The sequence below is a fragment of the Panulirus ornatus genome, chromosome 22, assembly GCF_036320965.1.
Source record: "Panulirus ornatus isolate Po-2019 chromosome 22, ASM3632096v1, whole genome shotgun sequence".
NCBI classification, from domain to species: domain Eukaryota; kingdom Metazoa; phylum Arthropoda; class Malacostraca; order Decapoda; family Palinuridae; genus Panulirus; species Panulirus ornatus.
Genome location: NC_092245.1, coordinates 19,471,790 through 19,490,237, shown reverse-complemented (window position 1 = coordinate 19,490,237; position 18,448 = coordinate 19,471,790). Strand labels below are relative to the sequence as shown.

Genomic DNA, 18,448 nt, shown 5'->3' with positions numbered 1-18,448 from the left:
CCACCTCCAATTTGGTCTCCCACTTCTCCTCGTTCCCTCCACCTTCGACACATATATCCTCTTGGTCAATCTTTCCTCACTCATTCTCTCCATGTGCCCAAACCATTTCAAAACACCCTCTTCTGCTCTCTCAACCACGCTCTTTTTATTTCCACACATCTCTCTTACCCTTACGTTACTTACTCGATCAAACCACCTCACACCACACATTGTCCTCAAACATCTCATTTCCAGCACATCTATCCTCCTGCGCACAACTCTATCCATAGCCCACGCCTCGCAACCATACAACATTGTTGGAACCACTATTCCTTCAAACATAACCATTTTTGCTTTCCGAGATAATGTTCTCAACTTCCACACATTCTTCAAGGCTCCCAGGATTTTCGCCCCCTCCCCCACCCTATGATCCACTTCCGCTTCCATGGTTCCATCCGCTGCCAGATCCACTCCCAGATATCTAAAACACTTTACTTCCTCCAGTTTTTCTCCATTCAAACTTACCTCCCAATTGACTTGACCCTCAACCCTACTGTACCTAATTACCTTGCTCTTATTCACATTTACTCTTAACTTTCTTCTTTCACACACTTTACCAAACTCAGTCACCAGCTTCTGCAGTTTCTCACAGAAACCAGACTCAGGTGGTGGTAGCCACTTCTCCAACAGATCTAGCTGGATAGATACCTGCAATAAAGATAAAGAGGAAAATATATATATACATATTTATTATACTTTGTCGCTGTCTCCCGCATTAGTGAGGTAGCGAAAGGAAACACGAAAAAATGGCCCAACCCACCCACACACACATGTACATACATAAATGCCCACACATGCACATATACAAACCTATACATTTCAATGAATACATACATAGACATATACATATACACACATGCACATATTCATACATGCTGCCTTCCTCTATTCCTGCCACCAACCCACTACACCCTTATACATTATTTTTTTTACTTTCATTTTGCTTTGTCGCTGTCTCCCGCGTTAGCAAGGTAGCGCAAGGAAACAGACGAAAGAATGGCCCAACCCACCCACACACACATGTATATACATACACGTCCACACACGCAAACAACCCCCTCCCCCCTCATGTGTGAGAGGTAGCGCTAGGAAAAAACAAAGGCCCCATTCATCCACACTCAGCCTCTAGCTGTCATGTAATAATGCACCGAAACCATAGCTCCCTTTCCACATCCAGGCCCCACAGAACTTTCCATGGTTTACCCCAGACTCTTCACATGCCCTGGTTCAATCCACTGACAGCACGTCAACCCCGGTATACCACATCGTTCCAATTCACTCTATTCCTTGCACGCCTTTCACCCTCATGCATGTTCAGACCCGATCACTGTATCTAATATCCAAACACCCATTCTCTTTCTGATCAAGATTACCAACACTTTTCTGAAAAGTAATTTCAGAAAAGTTATAAGAAAGAGAATATCTACTTTACCATACTTTAAGCATCAGTTTGTATACAACAAAATTATCAATACAGCATCTGTGTAACTGTTACCTGGAAAGAGAAGCATCATCAGCTGAGTCACCTTCATTTGAGGAGCTAGGATCCAGGGCAATCTTGAAATTAGTGACTGTTTCCTCAACCCCGATCCCTTCACCAGACTCAGGTGGTGGTAGCCACTTCTCCAACAGATCTAGCTGGATAGATACCTGCAATAAAGATAAAGAGGAAAGTCTTTAAAAAATGCGTAAGAACTTGTATCAATAACAAAATCCAGCAGACATCAAAAGGGCATTCCATGGACCACTAGGGTTGTCTTTAGTGCACATAATATGAGTGAAAAGGAATGGGTGCAAACATAGTTACTGGGAATGATATAATGTTTAGTAAAATTATAAGCTAGGTTAACTTCAAGGTTTAGTGTCTTTATAAGGGCTATAATACTAAAACTACTGTTCAAGTTGATTGTTACATGTTGGGTAACAATTGTATGAGATGAATTTCATGACCAAGGTAGAACTTTCTTTAGATGTTGTGAAACAACTGTAAAAAGTTCTTGAACAGAGGTGAAATTTCCTTCAGGTTATGTCTGAATTTGGGATAGTATGTGAAGAGATACTGGGAGTACAACTGAACAAAAGCCAAGTTATTAGAGTTAGCAAGGCAGAGAGACACATTAGTCTGGGTGTGAGCTTGAATGAAATGTGGAAGTAGAAGTGAGTCATACGGTGGGTGAGGTGGTAAAGATTCTGGAAGCACTGAAGAATGTGAGGAGAGAGAGGTAATTATTTGGAAGGACAAAAATGGGTATGTTTGAAGGTAAAGTAATCTCAAAACTGATGTATGGATGTGAAGCATGGATTATAGACAAAAGTGTGGGAAGAAGGTTGAATGTGTATGAACTGAAATGTGTGTGGACAATATGTGGTGTGAGGTGGTCTGATCAAGTAAGTACCAAAAGGGTAAGAGAATGGTGTGGTAATGGGAACATTGTGGTTGAGAGAGCTGAAGTGGATACATGTGTCAGAAGAGGAGAAGAAAAGGGGAGATCAAACAGGAGATGGAAGGATGAAGTGAAAAAGTTGAGTACTTGGGGCCTGAACATGCTGGCAGGTGAGAGGCATGCCCATGTAAGAATGAAATGGAGTGATGGGGTGCACTTAGGGTGACATGCAGTCAGTGGACTGAACCAGGGAATGTGAAGCAGCTGGGTGAAATTGCATAAAGGTCTCTGGAGCCTGCAATTTTAGTGCATCACACAAGACAGCTAAGGAACAAATGTGAGGAAATGAGGCCTTTGTCAGTTCCTGGTACTACCTCATTAATGCAAGAAACAATGAACAAGTACAAAAGGAAGAATGTGCAGATTAATGGATGGTGAAGTGAAGGAGGTGAATGCAAGGGTCTTTGAGAGAGAAGCAGATAAGCACTCTGCTGGGAGTAGGGAAGCCTGAGTGAGTCAGTTGTAGTTTGCTGATGACAGGCACTAGTGGCAGCTTCAAGTGAGAAATTATAGAAACTGGCATCTGAGCCTGGGAAAATGAGTTAAAGGAGAGAGTTTTGAGTAATCAAAATAAAAGCAAGGTTATTATATTATGCACTGAAAAGAGGCATGTCATTTGCAGTGTGAGTTTAAACAGAGGGAACTTGGAAGAAGTGGAGTATTTCTACATAATGGGAGTTTATAAGACAGGATATTCAATTATCAATTAATACTTCTTCAGTTATATATGAAAGTTAACCTAAGCAAAAGCATGTGATTTCATACAAAAGTTTTGAATCTTAAATATAACTGAACAGGAAAATATAGCATACACTTGCCCAAATGGACAAGTGTATTATATAGTGACTGGTGAACAATGATAAAATATACTTCTTTCTCACTTACCTGACTACAATTAACGATGTCGCATATGTCTAATACACAGCCACTGATGTCTGGCATGGAATGAGTACCAAGAGTTGCCATGGAGTCCAGACTGGGATGCTGATAAAGAGTGAAGATGAGCTCTAATGGTGTGCGAGTTAATGCCAAGTACTGAGGTTCTGCCAAGCAATGTTTATGCAAAGCATGCTCAACAGCCAGCTGTTGGTGTCGATCATTCATACGTACAAATGCCTCAACTGCCTTTGGATCTGAGCTGTGTTTCTGCCACTGTTCAGCCAAAAACTTGCTTTTCTCTGCTGCCTCCACTTTATCAGCTCCAGGAGGTAGTCTATTTACAACCCAATTGGCACAAGCAGTTGCTAGTTCATCATGTTGTATCTTACTAACTACTGTGCGAACACGTGCTAACAAAGCACTGTTGCTACTATACACTTGCCACTGCGAGGCTCTGACACTCCCAGACTCTGAAGATCCTAAAGCAATGTTTCTTTTTGATCTTTCAGATGCCTCTTGCTCTAGAGCTCTTGAGACTGTATTCTGTGTGGCAACCATACACAACTGATCTGCACTTAATTTCAAGGTATGGGATGCCTGAAGCCAAATGTCCACAGTTGACACATTTAATTCTGCTTCAATTATTTTCATAACAGATTTACTTCGTTTAAAAAGTTCATGGAAAGGGAGACGGTACTTTGCAATATCTGGAGGACTTAGACTTTGAGGATGGGTGCTGACCCATTCATCCACTTCTGTATCGCTAGGCAAAGCTTGCCTTGCATACACTCGAAGAAAACTGACTACATCTAATCCACGATTCAGCATATCTAACTCTTGAGAATCCTGTTCAAGAAGTACTAGTTGTTGTAATACTAATTCGATAAGCTCATAATTGTATGAACTGAGCATATCTAATTCTGTTATAAGCACCTGCTGCAAGAGAGACCTGTCATTAATTTCAGCAATAATAGCTTGGCACTTGGAGAGTAGAGGACGTGGAGGTTCAATATGAAATACTCCACCTAGCTGAATTTCTTCTGTAGGTAACTCAGGTGACCAGGTTTGAAGTGTGGTCCTTAGATAACAGAGCAGAGCATCAGTCACATCTAAACAGAAATCATTACAATAATCATATAAAATGGAGAAAGAACATTCTGGGTGAGATACAAGATCACTCATAACTTTATTCAAAGCTACAGATTCTCCTTTGAATGCTTCCTTGAATGACACATTCATGTCACCTAAACGCTTACCCCACTGAGCTCTCTTCAGTAGCACCTCAAACTGTTCCCTGACCTCTATAAGTCCATGTAATGTGCAACAGTCTCTTCCTATAATAGCAACAGATATGAGTCTATTGTAATCAAAACCAAATCTTTTGATAAGTTCATTAAGCACTTTTAGAGCTTCCTTTTTTGTCAATAATATAAGCACACTAACTGCTAATGTCACATCAGGCCTTGTCCTACCAATAATTTTCAAAAGTATGGTAAATACCTGCTGCCAATTTGGTATGTATTCAGCTAAGGTTGCCTTGTTATCTGAAATGATGTGATGCTGTACCGGTAGCAAACAAATGGAGAAAGCAAGTAAGTCTTGACCACGTTCACGAAGATGACAGACAAGATTTTGCATATTACTAGTCACATGTTCATTCTGTAACATGCTAAGTTTCTCTTCGCTGCTTTTATATGGAATAAAAGTTTCAGTCTGAGGATGATGGGAATTCACACAGGCATCCATGGCTTGTGTCATAAGTGAAGTGACAAAACTATCTTCAATTGGCATACTAGCATCATCAAACAGAGCACTAAACTTCCATATAGTGTAAGGATTCTTGCTTTCCAAGTCATCAGTCCGGGTATACACACCCTCCACATGGCACTGAGAGTACAATGTTTCACCCAGCTGGCACCAAATTCCCAATTCCAGCAGCTGTTTAAGAAAGTCTGTGAAAATATCAAACAAATGTATATAAATATATTAAACATATATAAATGTCAGCTATATCTTTTTCTTTCCTTTCATACCTGTTTGCCATTTCCTACGTTAGCAAGGTAATGGCATGAAAAGACGAAGAAAAGGCCTGACTCACATCCAACTCAATGCTGAATTCCTCCACTTCCTAAAAATTTGTTCCATTCTCTCTTGCTTGAGCTGCATCTTGTCTCAACATAACTTCCACTATAAACTCAGACTCAGACAGGATAATCCAGTGGAGTAGATGCCATCTCGTTAAGTTTAATGCCTCTAAAACCCAAATGCTGCCTATTTCTTTCTGAAACACCTTACAACTTTCTCCTCTACTTTAATTTATCTGCAATTCTCAAACTCACTAGAATAAACATGCTTAGTATCACTATAAAATCTAACATATCTTGGAAACCTCAGATCACACGTATAAAACTGACTGCCTCTCAGAAATAGGGAGTTCTATTCAGTTGCCATAAATTCCTCTCTTCTGAACAACTGCTCTGATTAAGTGAATTACTAATTCATTCTTATTTGAAGTATTGCTCTCTCATCTGAAAGGTTCTATCTTTACATAACTAAAAGAGAAAGTCCAAATCAATCCAACTTATCAAGTCTCTCACTCTAACCACACAACTTGACCCACTTGCCCAAAGCTAGTGTTGGTTCATTTTTCCTCTTCAGTAGACATTCATTTGGTTTCTCTTCCTGAGAGCTGGCTGCTTGTGTGCCCTACCATTCACCAGACTATATCATGCCCAGAAACCTGCTGCATCACATGACTACTGTTGCTAGTAAGGCAGCAGTCAGACATGAGCTGCTAATACAGATCTAATTAACATTTCGATAGTTGTCTTCCTCAGGATAACAAAACAAAAGTGTCTCGTATGGATTTATATCTCGTGACCGTGGATCAAGTTTCCAGTCACTTTGGGGTGCAGTGCTCCCTGATCAGCAGTTCCTCTTGCATGCCCACTTGTATTTGACCAAGCTCTTGACCAATCTGGTGGCCAGTAGCCCACCTGTAACTTCCTGCTACTGTGTTGATGTTATCTTCTTGTAAAATGTAGCTGTACTGGAAGGTACCCATATTTCTATGGAGGATAACATCAAGAAAGTAGCTGGGAGTTATACAGGGGCTACAATGGGAACAAGACTGGTAGGTGGAGCTTGGCTAAGGGAAAACCAATCAGGAACCTGATCCACTGCAGAATATAATATCTTTTGAGACTCTACTGTGTCATATTCTCCTGAGGAAGAAAACATATAAAAAACTGAAAATTAAATCCTGATTAGTGGTTCATGTGCCAATGCTACTTTATTACCTATCAGCCAGAGAGAACAATAGTCATTGCAATGGCTGTTGGTAACTCAGTGTTGTAGTATTTGTTTCTTTCAATACACTATAGTTCTGGATTCTTTACTCTCATGTCTTTCCCAAAAATCATAACCAGTCCCTTTTTGAGAGGCAAATCTTCCACATCCTACAAAACTTCTTAAAAATTTTTCTCTCCTCATATCTCTCTCTTTCATTCTTTTCATGAGTCAAATAAGTCCTAGCTTCAATGTGGATCTTGGATTAACTGGAGCTTTCAACATGAAATAAGAACAGCCAGCATATTTGTGGCATTATCTTATGTCCACAAACATACTCTCTTTCTTTTTAAGGTATGCCATGACTTAAGCAGTTGAGGGAGGGCAACTGAGCATGGGTGGAGTAAGTGGTGTGGAAAGGCCAGTGACATGGGTGACTTACCTGCAAACTGAAAATCATGTTTCCTTTGATCTCTACCATCTCTGCCCTTGATACTCAAGGCATTTTCAATAATATCCCCTAAAAATTACAGCTATATATTTTCTGATTCATAAGCATTCACAAAGTTCACACTGGTCATACACAATTCTAGTGCAAGCAGATGCTTCATCAGTTAAGATTCAAGGACCACATGTCCAGGCACAGATATTAAAGAAGAGGTAAGAATTAAACAAAAAACAACTGAGAGCATTTAGCAATATTCATTAAGGATGTTTGAGTGAAAAGAGGCTGAATACACATGATCTATCCCACAAAAACAGGAAAAAAATTATATATTACAATAAAAAAAATCTTAAGGATAATGTCAACTTTTCAAATTTGGCACACAACACATATACTCCGCAGTTTCAACATAAACAAACAAAAATCAATATTGACAAAGGGAACAGTTCATTTTTTCCCCCAAGTACATGAGTGACTGAGAGAGGCTAGTTTATTATGATATATGAATCACAGTGCTTTTACATAACTACTTAACAAATGTATTTCACATTCCTTACACTAACCTGGATGTGCAGATGTCATGGCTGAACACAAAAGTTCATGGATGATTCTTATCAGATCTGCATGAGACTTAATACAAGCATTCCTCTCTTGTACTGCTGTGGAATTGAGAGGTGGAGAATCTACCTGTCCAACAATCTGTGGATGCTGCTGTTCAATAATGAGCTTGACTACCTCATATAAAACTCCTGTGCAATCCAGCATGGTTGGATCGGTCATGATCTCACTGTTAAACAAAGGGATGAATCCACAAATCAATCATGTGAGAATAAGCAAACATCATTTCATCCAGTTTGATGACCCAAAAACAGAAAACATTTGAATTAATGAAAAATGTTAAACAAGACAGCTAAAGAAAGGATGAAGAAATGAGGCTTTTCTTTGCTCCTGGCACTATCTTTCTAAGGCAGGACAGGGTGAACATGAATGGAATAAAAATCAATTATATATTTAAAGATATTTGAATTTATCATAAAATATGGGAACATGGAATTCAAAAGCATATTTAGGAACATTCCAAGATACTGGAATAGCTAGCACTCTGGTCACCCATAAAACACTGCTGGGACTAGTATACTATAAAAAGCTCCTGCCTAATGTTCCTACCAATTACTTGTACCAAATGCTCCTGCCTAATGTTCCTAACTACTATTTAAACCAAATATTTCTGCCTAATGTTACTACTTACTGCTTCTACCTAATGCTCCTCCCTAAAGTTCCTACCTACTAATTCTTTCTATTCTCCTACCATTTTGCCAAAACACTGGGCTAGCACATAGCGCTTACTAAAGGAAAATCCAGATTCACAACGAATGAGCTACATGAGGTCAGTGCTGGCAAGTGTTATGCATGACAAGGAAATTGTATGTTTGTGGACAGAATACCAGCAGTCCATATGTGCGTGAGTCAGAAAGAAAAGACAGCTACCTGGGTCAAAGAGTGCAGCTTGACAACCACTGAAGTGCTGGCTCACTACGTAGTTGTCACTAACTCTCCCAATACCCAGGAAGACAGAACCCGTAAGAAACCTCCCAGGTCAGTGACTGCATACCATCTTCTACCTATTGCAAATACAATTCAAGGGACCCACATTTCATTAAATATTCTTCAAACAATGTTTCTGAAAGAACTGTCAGATGACAGTACCTGAAGATTTGTCCAGCCAGGGCACCCAGTGCAAAATTTTACTTCTCATTAATATGATTTCCCTCTTTGACTTCAAGAATCAGATGGCTGCTGGCCTACCTGTCTCCTTTGATATTTTTGTTATCAGTGTTACATGAGGGTAGCCTTGAATATGTACAAACAGATTATGAATGTATTATGGGGGTTGCTAAGTTAAGCCAACTGACATCTTTGTAAGCCAGCACTTTAGTGGTTGTTATGTTGCGCTCCTCTAACCCAGATAGCTGTCTTTTCTTTCTGCTTCACTAACATGAGGACTACTGGTATTCTGTCCACAAACATACAATCTCTCCCGGTCATATGTAACACTTGACAACACTTAACTCATGCAGCTCATTCTTTGTAACTCTAGATTTTCCTGCAGAGCACTATGCACTAGCCCTGCCTTTTGATAGTAGGAGTAGCAGATAGAGTAGTGGGTTGGAACATTTAGGCTGGACCATTAGGTAGCAGTAGTAGGCAGGAGCATTAGATAGTAGTAATTTTTACGAACATTAGGTAGGAGCCTCTGCAAACACTGTGCTAGACATGCCATCTGCCAGTGATCTGTTAAGGGTAAGGCACTAGAGGCTAGGAAACAGCAGTGGAGTTCTTTAGTTATGGAGACTGTTATCATGCCACCCCTTTGAGAGAGTTCCACTTGGAACAGGCATAAGAGATGTAGTAGATGAGATGATGACTAAGTTAATGGGATACTTCCTGTTATGGATGTAGGATGGAAGCATGATGTTAGAGGGATAGTTCCAGCTACAGATGTGCTACTGTGGGACTACGTCAAAGGAAGAGTTCAAACTTTGTTTCCAAAAATGTATTAAGACCACTGCTATGGTGCTGGGGTCTATGTCAAAGGGATAATTCCAGCTTTGTTCCTAAAAATGAAAATTGACAGCTGTCTTAGTATTAGTTGAATACACTCCAAACTATGATAGCAGTGTTCTGCACATATGAGGTATGATGTAGGTTATGTAGGTTGGTAGGTACATCATGAGAATACCTGGGTCATACTTTTTTTATCCCAGTGAATTCTGTTGATGCTACATTCTGCTGGGTTCGGGACTATCCTGGAGGTGAATACATACAACGGCAAGGAAAATAAGAATATTAAATTAAACAGGATTACTTTAAATTTTCATTAATTATCCAACACCTAATACAAACGAGAAAAATAAGAGACTTACCGGCAAAATTGAATGGCTTCTTTATATCTATTATTCTTGCCAGCTAATGTGGCTAAGAGGGATAATAAATCACCCTTTGAAATCCCTAACAGCGATGCAAACCGTTGCAGCTGATTTAATCCTCTCCAAGAATTTTCCTCCACCTTATCATTAAAAGGACTTCTAATGTGAGATAACTTTTCAGAGCAAAATCCTTTAAGCTGGCTATTCTTGCTACTCTCATCCTGGTCTACTGATGATGGCGATGTTTGTTGATCATTCCACATTTGAGCTTGTTCCTTGTACCAGATTATTACTTGTTCCTTAAGCAGCTTCTTGCATGAAAATTTGTCTTCTAATTCCCCCAAGGTTGGGTAAATGCCATAGTGAACCTGCAAAAAATGACCGGAGACTTCCTTTATACAGATAATCTTGCTTGCTCTTTATGCTGTTTGCTTTGTTTCAATTATATGGGCAACCAGGTAAGGGGATACAAAATCTTAATACATATATAATAAGGTTCAGGTTTCAAGGTGAGAACAGAAGTAAAAATATCTCTGAAGTACATATATGTTTTTGAAAAATGAAAAACTAAAAAAAATATTTCCTGGGAATGTATGGGTCTTTCTTGGACTTAGCCTCCTCTCATATTTGTAGAGGAGGCAACAGATTTCAGTCTCCTTCCGCTTTCAACCATTATGTATTTGCAGCTGTTCACTCATGATTTGAGTCTGCATCTCCACCAATCAGCAATCACCAACAGAATAATGTTGCTGACCCACCCTCAATCAGCTACTCAAGAGCTCACATTTTACAGATAGTAAGCACCAACTCAAGGCAATCATAGATGATAAAGAGAAAATACGTTTCATAAAGAAGGCAAAACCAGAGAGAGCACGAAAACCAACAAAAAATGCTCAAGGGACACTATGACAGAGAAAAACATTTTTCAATCTTCAAACCCAACATTTCTCTTTTCTGCAGTATGTCATGTGAACAAGAGAGCATACTCAAAAAGGATCACTCAAAATCTTTTTAACTTGTGCCTTCCATCACCAATTTGATCTCCCTATTAAACTTGTTCCTACCATTTCTGACACAAGTCCTCTTCTTCAACCTCTCCTCACTCATTCTCTCCATATGTTCAAACCAATGCAGCACATCCTGTTCTCTCAACCATAATCTTTTTATTACCAAACCTCTCTCTTACCCTTCAATACTTACTTGATCAAACCTTCAAACATTTCACTTCCAACACACACATCCTCTGGACATCTTGATCAATAGCCCTACCTCGCAACCATACAACATTGTCTATACTACTAAACCTTCAAACATACCCATTTTCATCCTCCTAGATAGTAATCTCTCATCCCATACATTCCTCAGTACTTCTGGAACACCCCCCACCCACCTATACTTTCACTTCCAAGGTTCCATTCCTTGCCATGTCCACTCCATGGTATCTAAAATAATTCATATCCTCTACATTTTCTTTGTTCACACTCACACCCCATCTATCCTGTCCCTCTCCCCTCCTAAACCTACTACCCTTGCTTATATTCACATTTATTCTCAACTTTCTTCCATCACACACCCTCCTAAACTCAGACACCAACTTCTGCAGTTTCTTACTTGAATCTACCACCAGTGCTTTGTCGTTAGCAAACAACAAATGACACTTCCTATGTCTCCTCAACTCCTTAAGACTGCATACTTACCCTTCTCTCCAAGACCCTTGCATGTACCTCCCCATCACCCATCTACAACAAATTATCAGCCATGTTGACATCACACACCCCTGCCAGAGACCAACCCTCTCCTAGAACCACTCACTCTTCTCTCTTCCTACTCACATTCATGCCTTTCCTCCCTCACCATATATTTGTAAGACCTTCTACATGGCATCTTTATCAACCCTATCATATGCTTCCTTCAGATCCATTAATACCACATACAAATTCTTCTGCTTCTCCAAATTTTTCTCATCCACATCTTCTGACCAAACACCTAATCCACATATCCTCCATGTCTCTTGAAACCATAATATTCCTTTCCAGTCTAATGCTCTGTTCATGCCACCATCCGCTCAATCACCTCTTTTCCATACAATTTACCCATAATAGTTGTAAAAAAAAAAAGTATACCTCCCAGACCAAAGCACCCTACACTTGCCACCTGACACCAAACACCAATCCATCAACATACTTTATCTCCTTTTCACTTCATCTTTGCTTGTTACCACATACCCATGTGCTCCCTTAACCGATATCCAAATCTGTTCATTATTTTTCTCTCACTATCGACCTCCTTCCAAAATATTTTCTTATTTGTTGATGCTCACTTATCCAACCTCCCATTTGCCCTCTTTTTCAGCTCTTGCACCTTCCTCTTGACCTGTTGTTTTTTCCTTGAACATACAACTCCTCACTTGCACTTCTCCCTAGTACATCACTGTCTTCCCTGAACTTACATATGTAACTAAGGTTTCTGGATATCAACTGCATCAAATAGACAGACAAGTTTACCTGCAAAGTGTGAAGATTATGAATCATAGTGAAGAATTTCTCATCAGATGGTGTTCCAGTTGGTTGATACCATTTTCTTAAGATACATTCAAGTGCAACCACGCCACCAGTTATAGCCATATGAAGATCACGGCCCTAAAGAATTAAAAAGAAGTTAAAATCAATTACTGAAAGATTCTATTTATAGGCATAACTATTATGATATATTTTTGCACACCACCTAGATATTACATTGAATGAGAGAAGTCAATATACATCTTACAGTCATTGACACAATCCATACTTTTACATAAACTATATTCTTGTTATGTATTGACATTCCATGATAACATGGATCTCTTTTAAGAACATCTAATGGAACAATTTAAAGTTCTCAAGATTAATATATATCGGGGGAGCCAATATCCTTCAAAAAGCACAGCTTTTACTTACTAATGCAACAATTTATTCTGAATGAACCTATACATGGTAAGTCATGGATACTAATGGTTTTCTGCCTAGAGATTCATCTAATATACATACATATGAGAAGAGATAAAGGAAGGACAAGAATGGTTATATTTGAAGGAATAGTAGTTCCAACAATATCACATGGATATGAGGCATGGGCTATAGACAAGGCTGTGCAGGGGACAGTGGATGTGTTGGAAATGAAATGTTTGTGGAAAGTATATGGTGTGAGGAGGTTTGAGTAAGTAATGAAAGGGTAAGAGAAATGTGTGATAATGAAAAGAGTGTGGTTGAAAAAGCTGGAAAAGGGTGCACTTAAATAGTCAGGATATATGGAGAAAATGAATGAGTTAAGGTTGACAGAGAGGATGTGTGTGTCAGAAGTGGACAGAACAAGGGGAACGGGGAGATCAAACTGGAGATGGAGGAATGGAATGTATATGATTTTGAACGGTCAGGGCCTGAACATGCAACAGCGTGAAAGGCATGCATGAGATAGAGTGAACTGGAACAATCAATATGCTCTCAATGGACTAAACTAGGTCAAGTGATGTGTCCAGGGAAAACCATGGAAAGGTTTGTGAAGCCTGCTTGTGGAAAGGGAGCTGTAGTTATGGTGCACTAAACATAATAGCAAGAGCATAAATGTGAGTGGATGAGGAATTTCTTCATCTGCTCCTGGCATGGCGTTTCTAATGCAGGATGTAAGGCATGTGTACGTGTAGGAAGAGAGGAAAGTGATTGGTTCTCAGTGAATGTAGGTTTGCGGCAGGGGTGTGTGATGTCTCCATGGTTGTTTAATTTGTTTATGGATGGGGTGGTTAGGGAGGTGAATGCAAGAGTTTTGGAAAGAGGGGCAAGTATGAAGTCTGTTGGGGATGAGACAGCTTGGGAAGTGAGTCAGTTGTTGTTCGCTGATGATACAGCGCTGGTGGCTGATTCATGTGAGAAACTGCAGAAGCTGGTGACTGAGTTTGGTAAAGTGTGTGAAAGAAGAAAGTTAAGAGTAAATGTGAATAAGAGCAAGGTTATTAGGTACAGTAGGGTTGAGGGTCAAGTCAACTGGGAGGTGAGTTTGAATGGAGAAAAACTGGAGGAAGTGAAGTGTTTTAGATATCTGGGAGTGGATCTGGCAGCGGATGGAACCATGGAAGCGGAAGTGGATCATAGGGTGGGGGAGGGGGCGAAAATTCTGGGAGCCTTGAAGAATGTGTGGAAGTCGAGAACATTATCTCGGAAAGCAAAAATGGGTATGTTTGAAGGAATAGTGGTTCCAACAATGTTGTATGGTTGCGAGGCGTGGGCTATGGATAGAGTTGTGCACAGGAGGATAGATGTGCTGGAAATGAGATGTTTGAGGACAATGTGTGGTGTGAGATGGTTTGATCGAGTAAGTAACGTAAGGGTAAGAGAGATGTGTGGAAATAAAAAGAGCGTGGTTGAGAGAGCAGAAGAGGGTGTTTTGAAATGGTTTGGGCACATGGAGAGAATGAGTGAGGAAAGATTGACCAAGAGGATATATGTGTCGGAGGTGGAGGGAACGAGGAGAAGAGGGAGACCAAACTGGAGGTGGAAAGATGGAGTGAAAAAGATTTTGTGTGATCGGGGCCTGAACATGCAGGAGGGTGAAAGGAGGGCAAGGAATAGAGTGAATTGGAGCGATGTGGTATACCGGGGTTGACGTGCTGTCAGTGGATTGAATCAAGGCATGTGAAGCGTCTGGGGTAAACCATGGAAAGCTGTGTAGGTATGTGTATTTGCGTGTGTGGACGTATGTATATACATGTGTATGGGGGTGGGTTGGGCCATTTCTTTCGTCTGTTTCCTTGCGCTACCTCGCAAACGCGGGAGACAGCGGCAAAAAAAAAAAAATATAATAATACAATGCATGCGGGGGGAGGGGGTGCCATTTCATGTGTGGTGGGGTGGTGACGGGAATGGCTGAGGGCAGCAAGTATGAATATGCACGTGTATGTTCTTAACGCTACCTTGCTAATGCGGGTAATGGCGAATAGTTTAAAAGAAAGAAAGAATGTATGTATTTGTCTATGTATGTATATGTATGTGTACATTGAAATGTATAGGTATGTATATGTGTGTGTATGTATATACATGTGTATGTGGATGGGTTTGGCCATTCTATTGTCTGTTTCCTTGCGCTACCTCGCTAACGCAGGAGACAGCAACAAAGTACAATAAAATTAATAAATTAATAATATAACATCGGTGAAGGGGGAAAGTGAGGAAGTAATAACAGGAAGTGATGAAGTGAGTATTTTGAAGGTTTGCTGAATGTGTTTGATGATAGAGTGGCAGATATAGGGTATTTTGGTCAGGGTGATGTGCAAAATGATTGGGTCAGGGAGAATGGTTTGGTTAAGAGAGGTAGTGAAAGCTCTGAAGATGAAATCCAGTAAGGTGGCGGGTTTAGATGGTATTGCAGTACAACTTATTAAAAAGGGGATGACTGTGTTGTTGATTCATTAGTAAGGATATTCAATGTATGTATGGATCATGGTGAAGTGCCTGAGGATGGGCGGAATGCATACATAGTGACTCTGTACAAAGGCAAAGGGGATAAAGGTGAGTGTTCAAACTACAGAGGTATAAGTTTGTTGAGGATGCCTGGGAAACTGTATTGGAGGGTATTGACTGAGAGGGTGAAGGCATATACAGAGCATCATATTGGGGAAGAGCAGTGTGGTTTCAGAAGTAGTCAAGGATGTATGGATCAGGTGTTTGCTTTGAAGAATGTGTGTGAGAAATACTTAGAAAAACAGATGGACTTGTATGTAGCATTTATGGATATGGAGAGGATATATGACAGGGTTGACAGAGATGCTTTTTAAAAGATCTTAAGAGTATATGGTGTGGGAGGTAAGTTGCTAGAAGCAGTGAAAAGTTTTTACCAAGGATGTCAGGCAAGTGTACAAGCAGGAAGAGAGGAGAGTGACTGATTCCTGTTGAATGTTGTCTGCGGCAGGGGTGTGTGATGCCCCCATGGTTGTTTAATTTGTTTATGGATGGGGTGGTTAGGGAGGGAATGCTTGAATGGTTTGGACATACAGAAAGAAAGAGTTAGGAGAGGGTGACAGAAGGTAATTGAGTCAAAAATGGAGGGGACAAGCAGAAGGGGGAGACAAAATTGGTGATGGAAAGATGGAATGAAAAAGATTCTGAGTGATTGAGGCCTGAACATGCAGGAAGGTTAGAGGTGTGCATGGGATAGAAAAAACTGGAATGATGTAGTACAAATGAGTCAAAGTTTGTCAATGGACTGAGACAGGAAATGAGAAGCTACTCGTGGACACCTTGAAAAGGTTTGTAGGGCCATATATCTTCAAAACGCTTAAAGATAAACAGAAAATCATCATACTTTACCTTTTGCCCTCTTGGAGAAAACATGAGTGTTTGTGTGGTATAAGCAATCAACTTTTGAGAAGCTTGTCTTTGAAGGTGGTCATTCAATCCATGTAAAAGTTCCTTTACACCATCCAAATTCCTGTTAAAGAAAACATCAATTTCAACAAAATGATATTTTCTTAAACAGAAAAAACAATATTTTCTACATATCAGTGATCATGTTATCTGTCTCAACAAGACAGCATTAGGAAAACACCCTCAATTTATTCCTCTGTCTGCTCCTACTTCAAGACAATGATAATAAGGGGAGGATTTTAAGTCCCATGCTCTTGTTGCTCTAACTTGCCATCTACAACACAGAGAAGTTATGCTGCTAGTTTTCTTTGTTCTTTACCCAGGGATATTACCATAACAATAACAACAATAAAAACAAAGAAAATCAAACAGCAACAGACTAGTTGGTCCTTTTGAGGCTATTAGTGATAATGGAAGAGATCAGCATCTCACTGATTGGTGTGGTAAGAGAAGAAAAGGCCGACATATGATTCAAAGGGAAAAATCTGCAAACTTTGCATGTAACTATGGAGGTGCAAATAACATCAGTCATGGACCTGAAGTAAAGTATTCACTGAGTCTATTCTTAAATGTATCTATGATACTACTTTCAATTTCTTTAATATGTAAATTGTATTTCTCCTGTAGAGAAAAAAGTATTTTGCTTAATTTGAGGTAAAATGTTTGCCTGCAAGTCTGTATCCATCGTGAACTGTGACTATTTGAATCAGATCACCTCAAACTTAGTTTTTGTGAAAAACAAATTTAGGTTGTTTGGACAGCTCAGGTAGGATGTGTTTCTCAGTCTGGGAATCATCTTGGTAACTCACTACAGTGCTCTCTATAATCTGTCTATAATTTTTTGAGATGGAGTCCAAAACTCAGCACAGCATTCAATGAAGGGATGCACCAACAAAAGTTAAAGTGTGAGGATAATTTTCATAGATTTAAATTCAAAATCCCTATCCATGAGTCCCACAATTTTGTTTGCCCTTTTAATGCTTCTGTGTACTGCTCATTTGGCTTTAGGTCACCAGAGATCATTAATCAATAAACCCAATTCTTTTTCCATACATAACCTTTGCAGTAAAACATAATTCATATCATGATTTGCTTGCTCATTCTAACTACTGAAATGTAGAAGAAAAAAATTCTAAGGCGGCAGAAACTCTCCCCTTCTTTTATTTCAATTTTTGAGATGGAACAGGAGCCAAGCAAAGTGTGCTTATTCTCCTCAAAGGCTCAGATAGTGGTATCTGAAAGTGTTAAGACGTAACAAAGATGGAAAAAAAGGAGAAACAGGTAATATGTCTGAAGAAAGGAACCTGAATGTTCTAAGTGAAATAAAGCTCAAGAGTAAGGGATAAGAATGGTTTGGTAATGTCTAGATGTATGAGTGGGATTAGTGAGAGGTGAGAGTTGAGGAAAGGGTAGCACCACTGCTGAAGAAGTTGTAGGGATGTGTAAAAGAGTGTAAGGAAGTGAGCTTCAGACTCTGGATAAAAATGAAAATGAATTATGAGAGTTGGATGACTGTTACTGCTTATGCACCTGGTCATGAGAAGAAAAATGAAGAGGCAAATATTTTGGGAGAAGCTGAGTGAGTGCATCAACAGTTTTGAAACAAGAGACTGAGTATTAGTGATGGGTAATTTATGTAAAAAAGTGAGTAATATGGCAGTTGAGAATACAATCAGGGTGGGGTGGGGTGAGAGGGGGGGTAATGGGGGTATTCAGTAAGGTGAATGAAAATGGCAAAGCAGCTTGTAAAGCTGTGAGCTGACAAAGGATTGGTGACTGGTAATACAAGGCTTAAAAAGAAGGGTGTGCACAAGTATACATGGGTGAGCATAAAAGATAGTAACCAGGCATTGCTGGAGCACACGTTACTTGATAAGCTGCATTTTTTTCCCAGGTTAACATTCTTTTCAAAAAAAAAAAAAAAAAAAAAAAAAGGCATTCAACAGTTTATAATAGTCTACTGCTCAGGTTATGCCAGTGACTGGTACTGTTAAAAATTCTTACTTAATTAATCCTTCTCTTGAACAATGCCTT

At 39.7% G+C, this 18,448-nt stretch overlaps 1 protein-coding gene across 1 annotated transcript in view; it reads right to left on the bottom strand.

Moving 5' to 3' along the window:
* Window positions 1-18,448, bottom strand: part of rod (rough deal) — a 75,894-nt gene that overhangs the window by 20,755 nt on the left and 36,691 nt on the right. The window contains exons 18-23 of the mRNA XM_071676261.1: window positions 16,358-16,478; window positions 12,527-12,661; window positions 10,020-10,390; window positions 7,659-7,882; window positions 3,369-5,314; window positions 1,535-1,689 (exon numbers count right to left, since the gene is read on the bottom strand). Coding sequence (XP_071532362.1) covers window positions 1,535-1,689; window positions 3,369-5,314; window positions 7,659-7,882; window positions 10,020-10,390; window positions 12,527-12,661; window positions 16,358-16,478 — 2,952 coding nt within the window. The remainder of the gene's footprint in view (window positions 1-1,534; window positions 1,690-3,368; window positions 5,315-7,658; window positions 7,883-10,019; window positions 10,391-12,526; window positions 12,662-16,357; window positions 16,479-18,448) is intronic.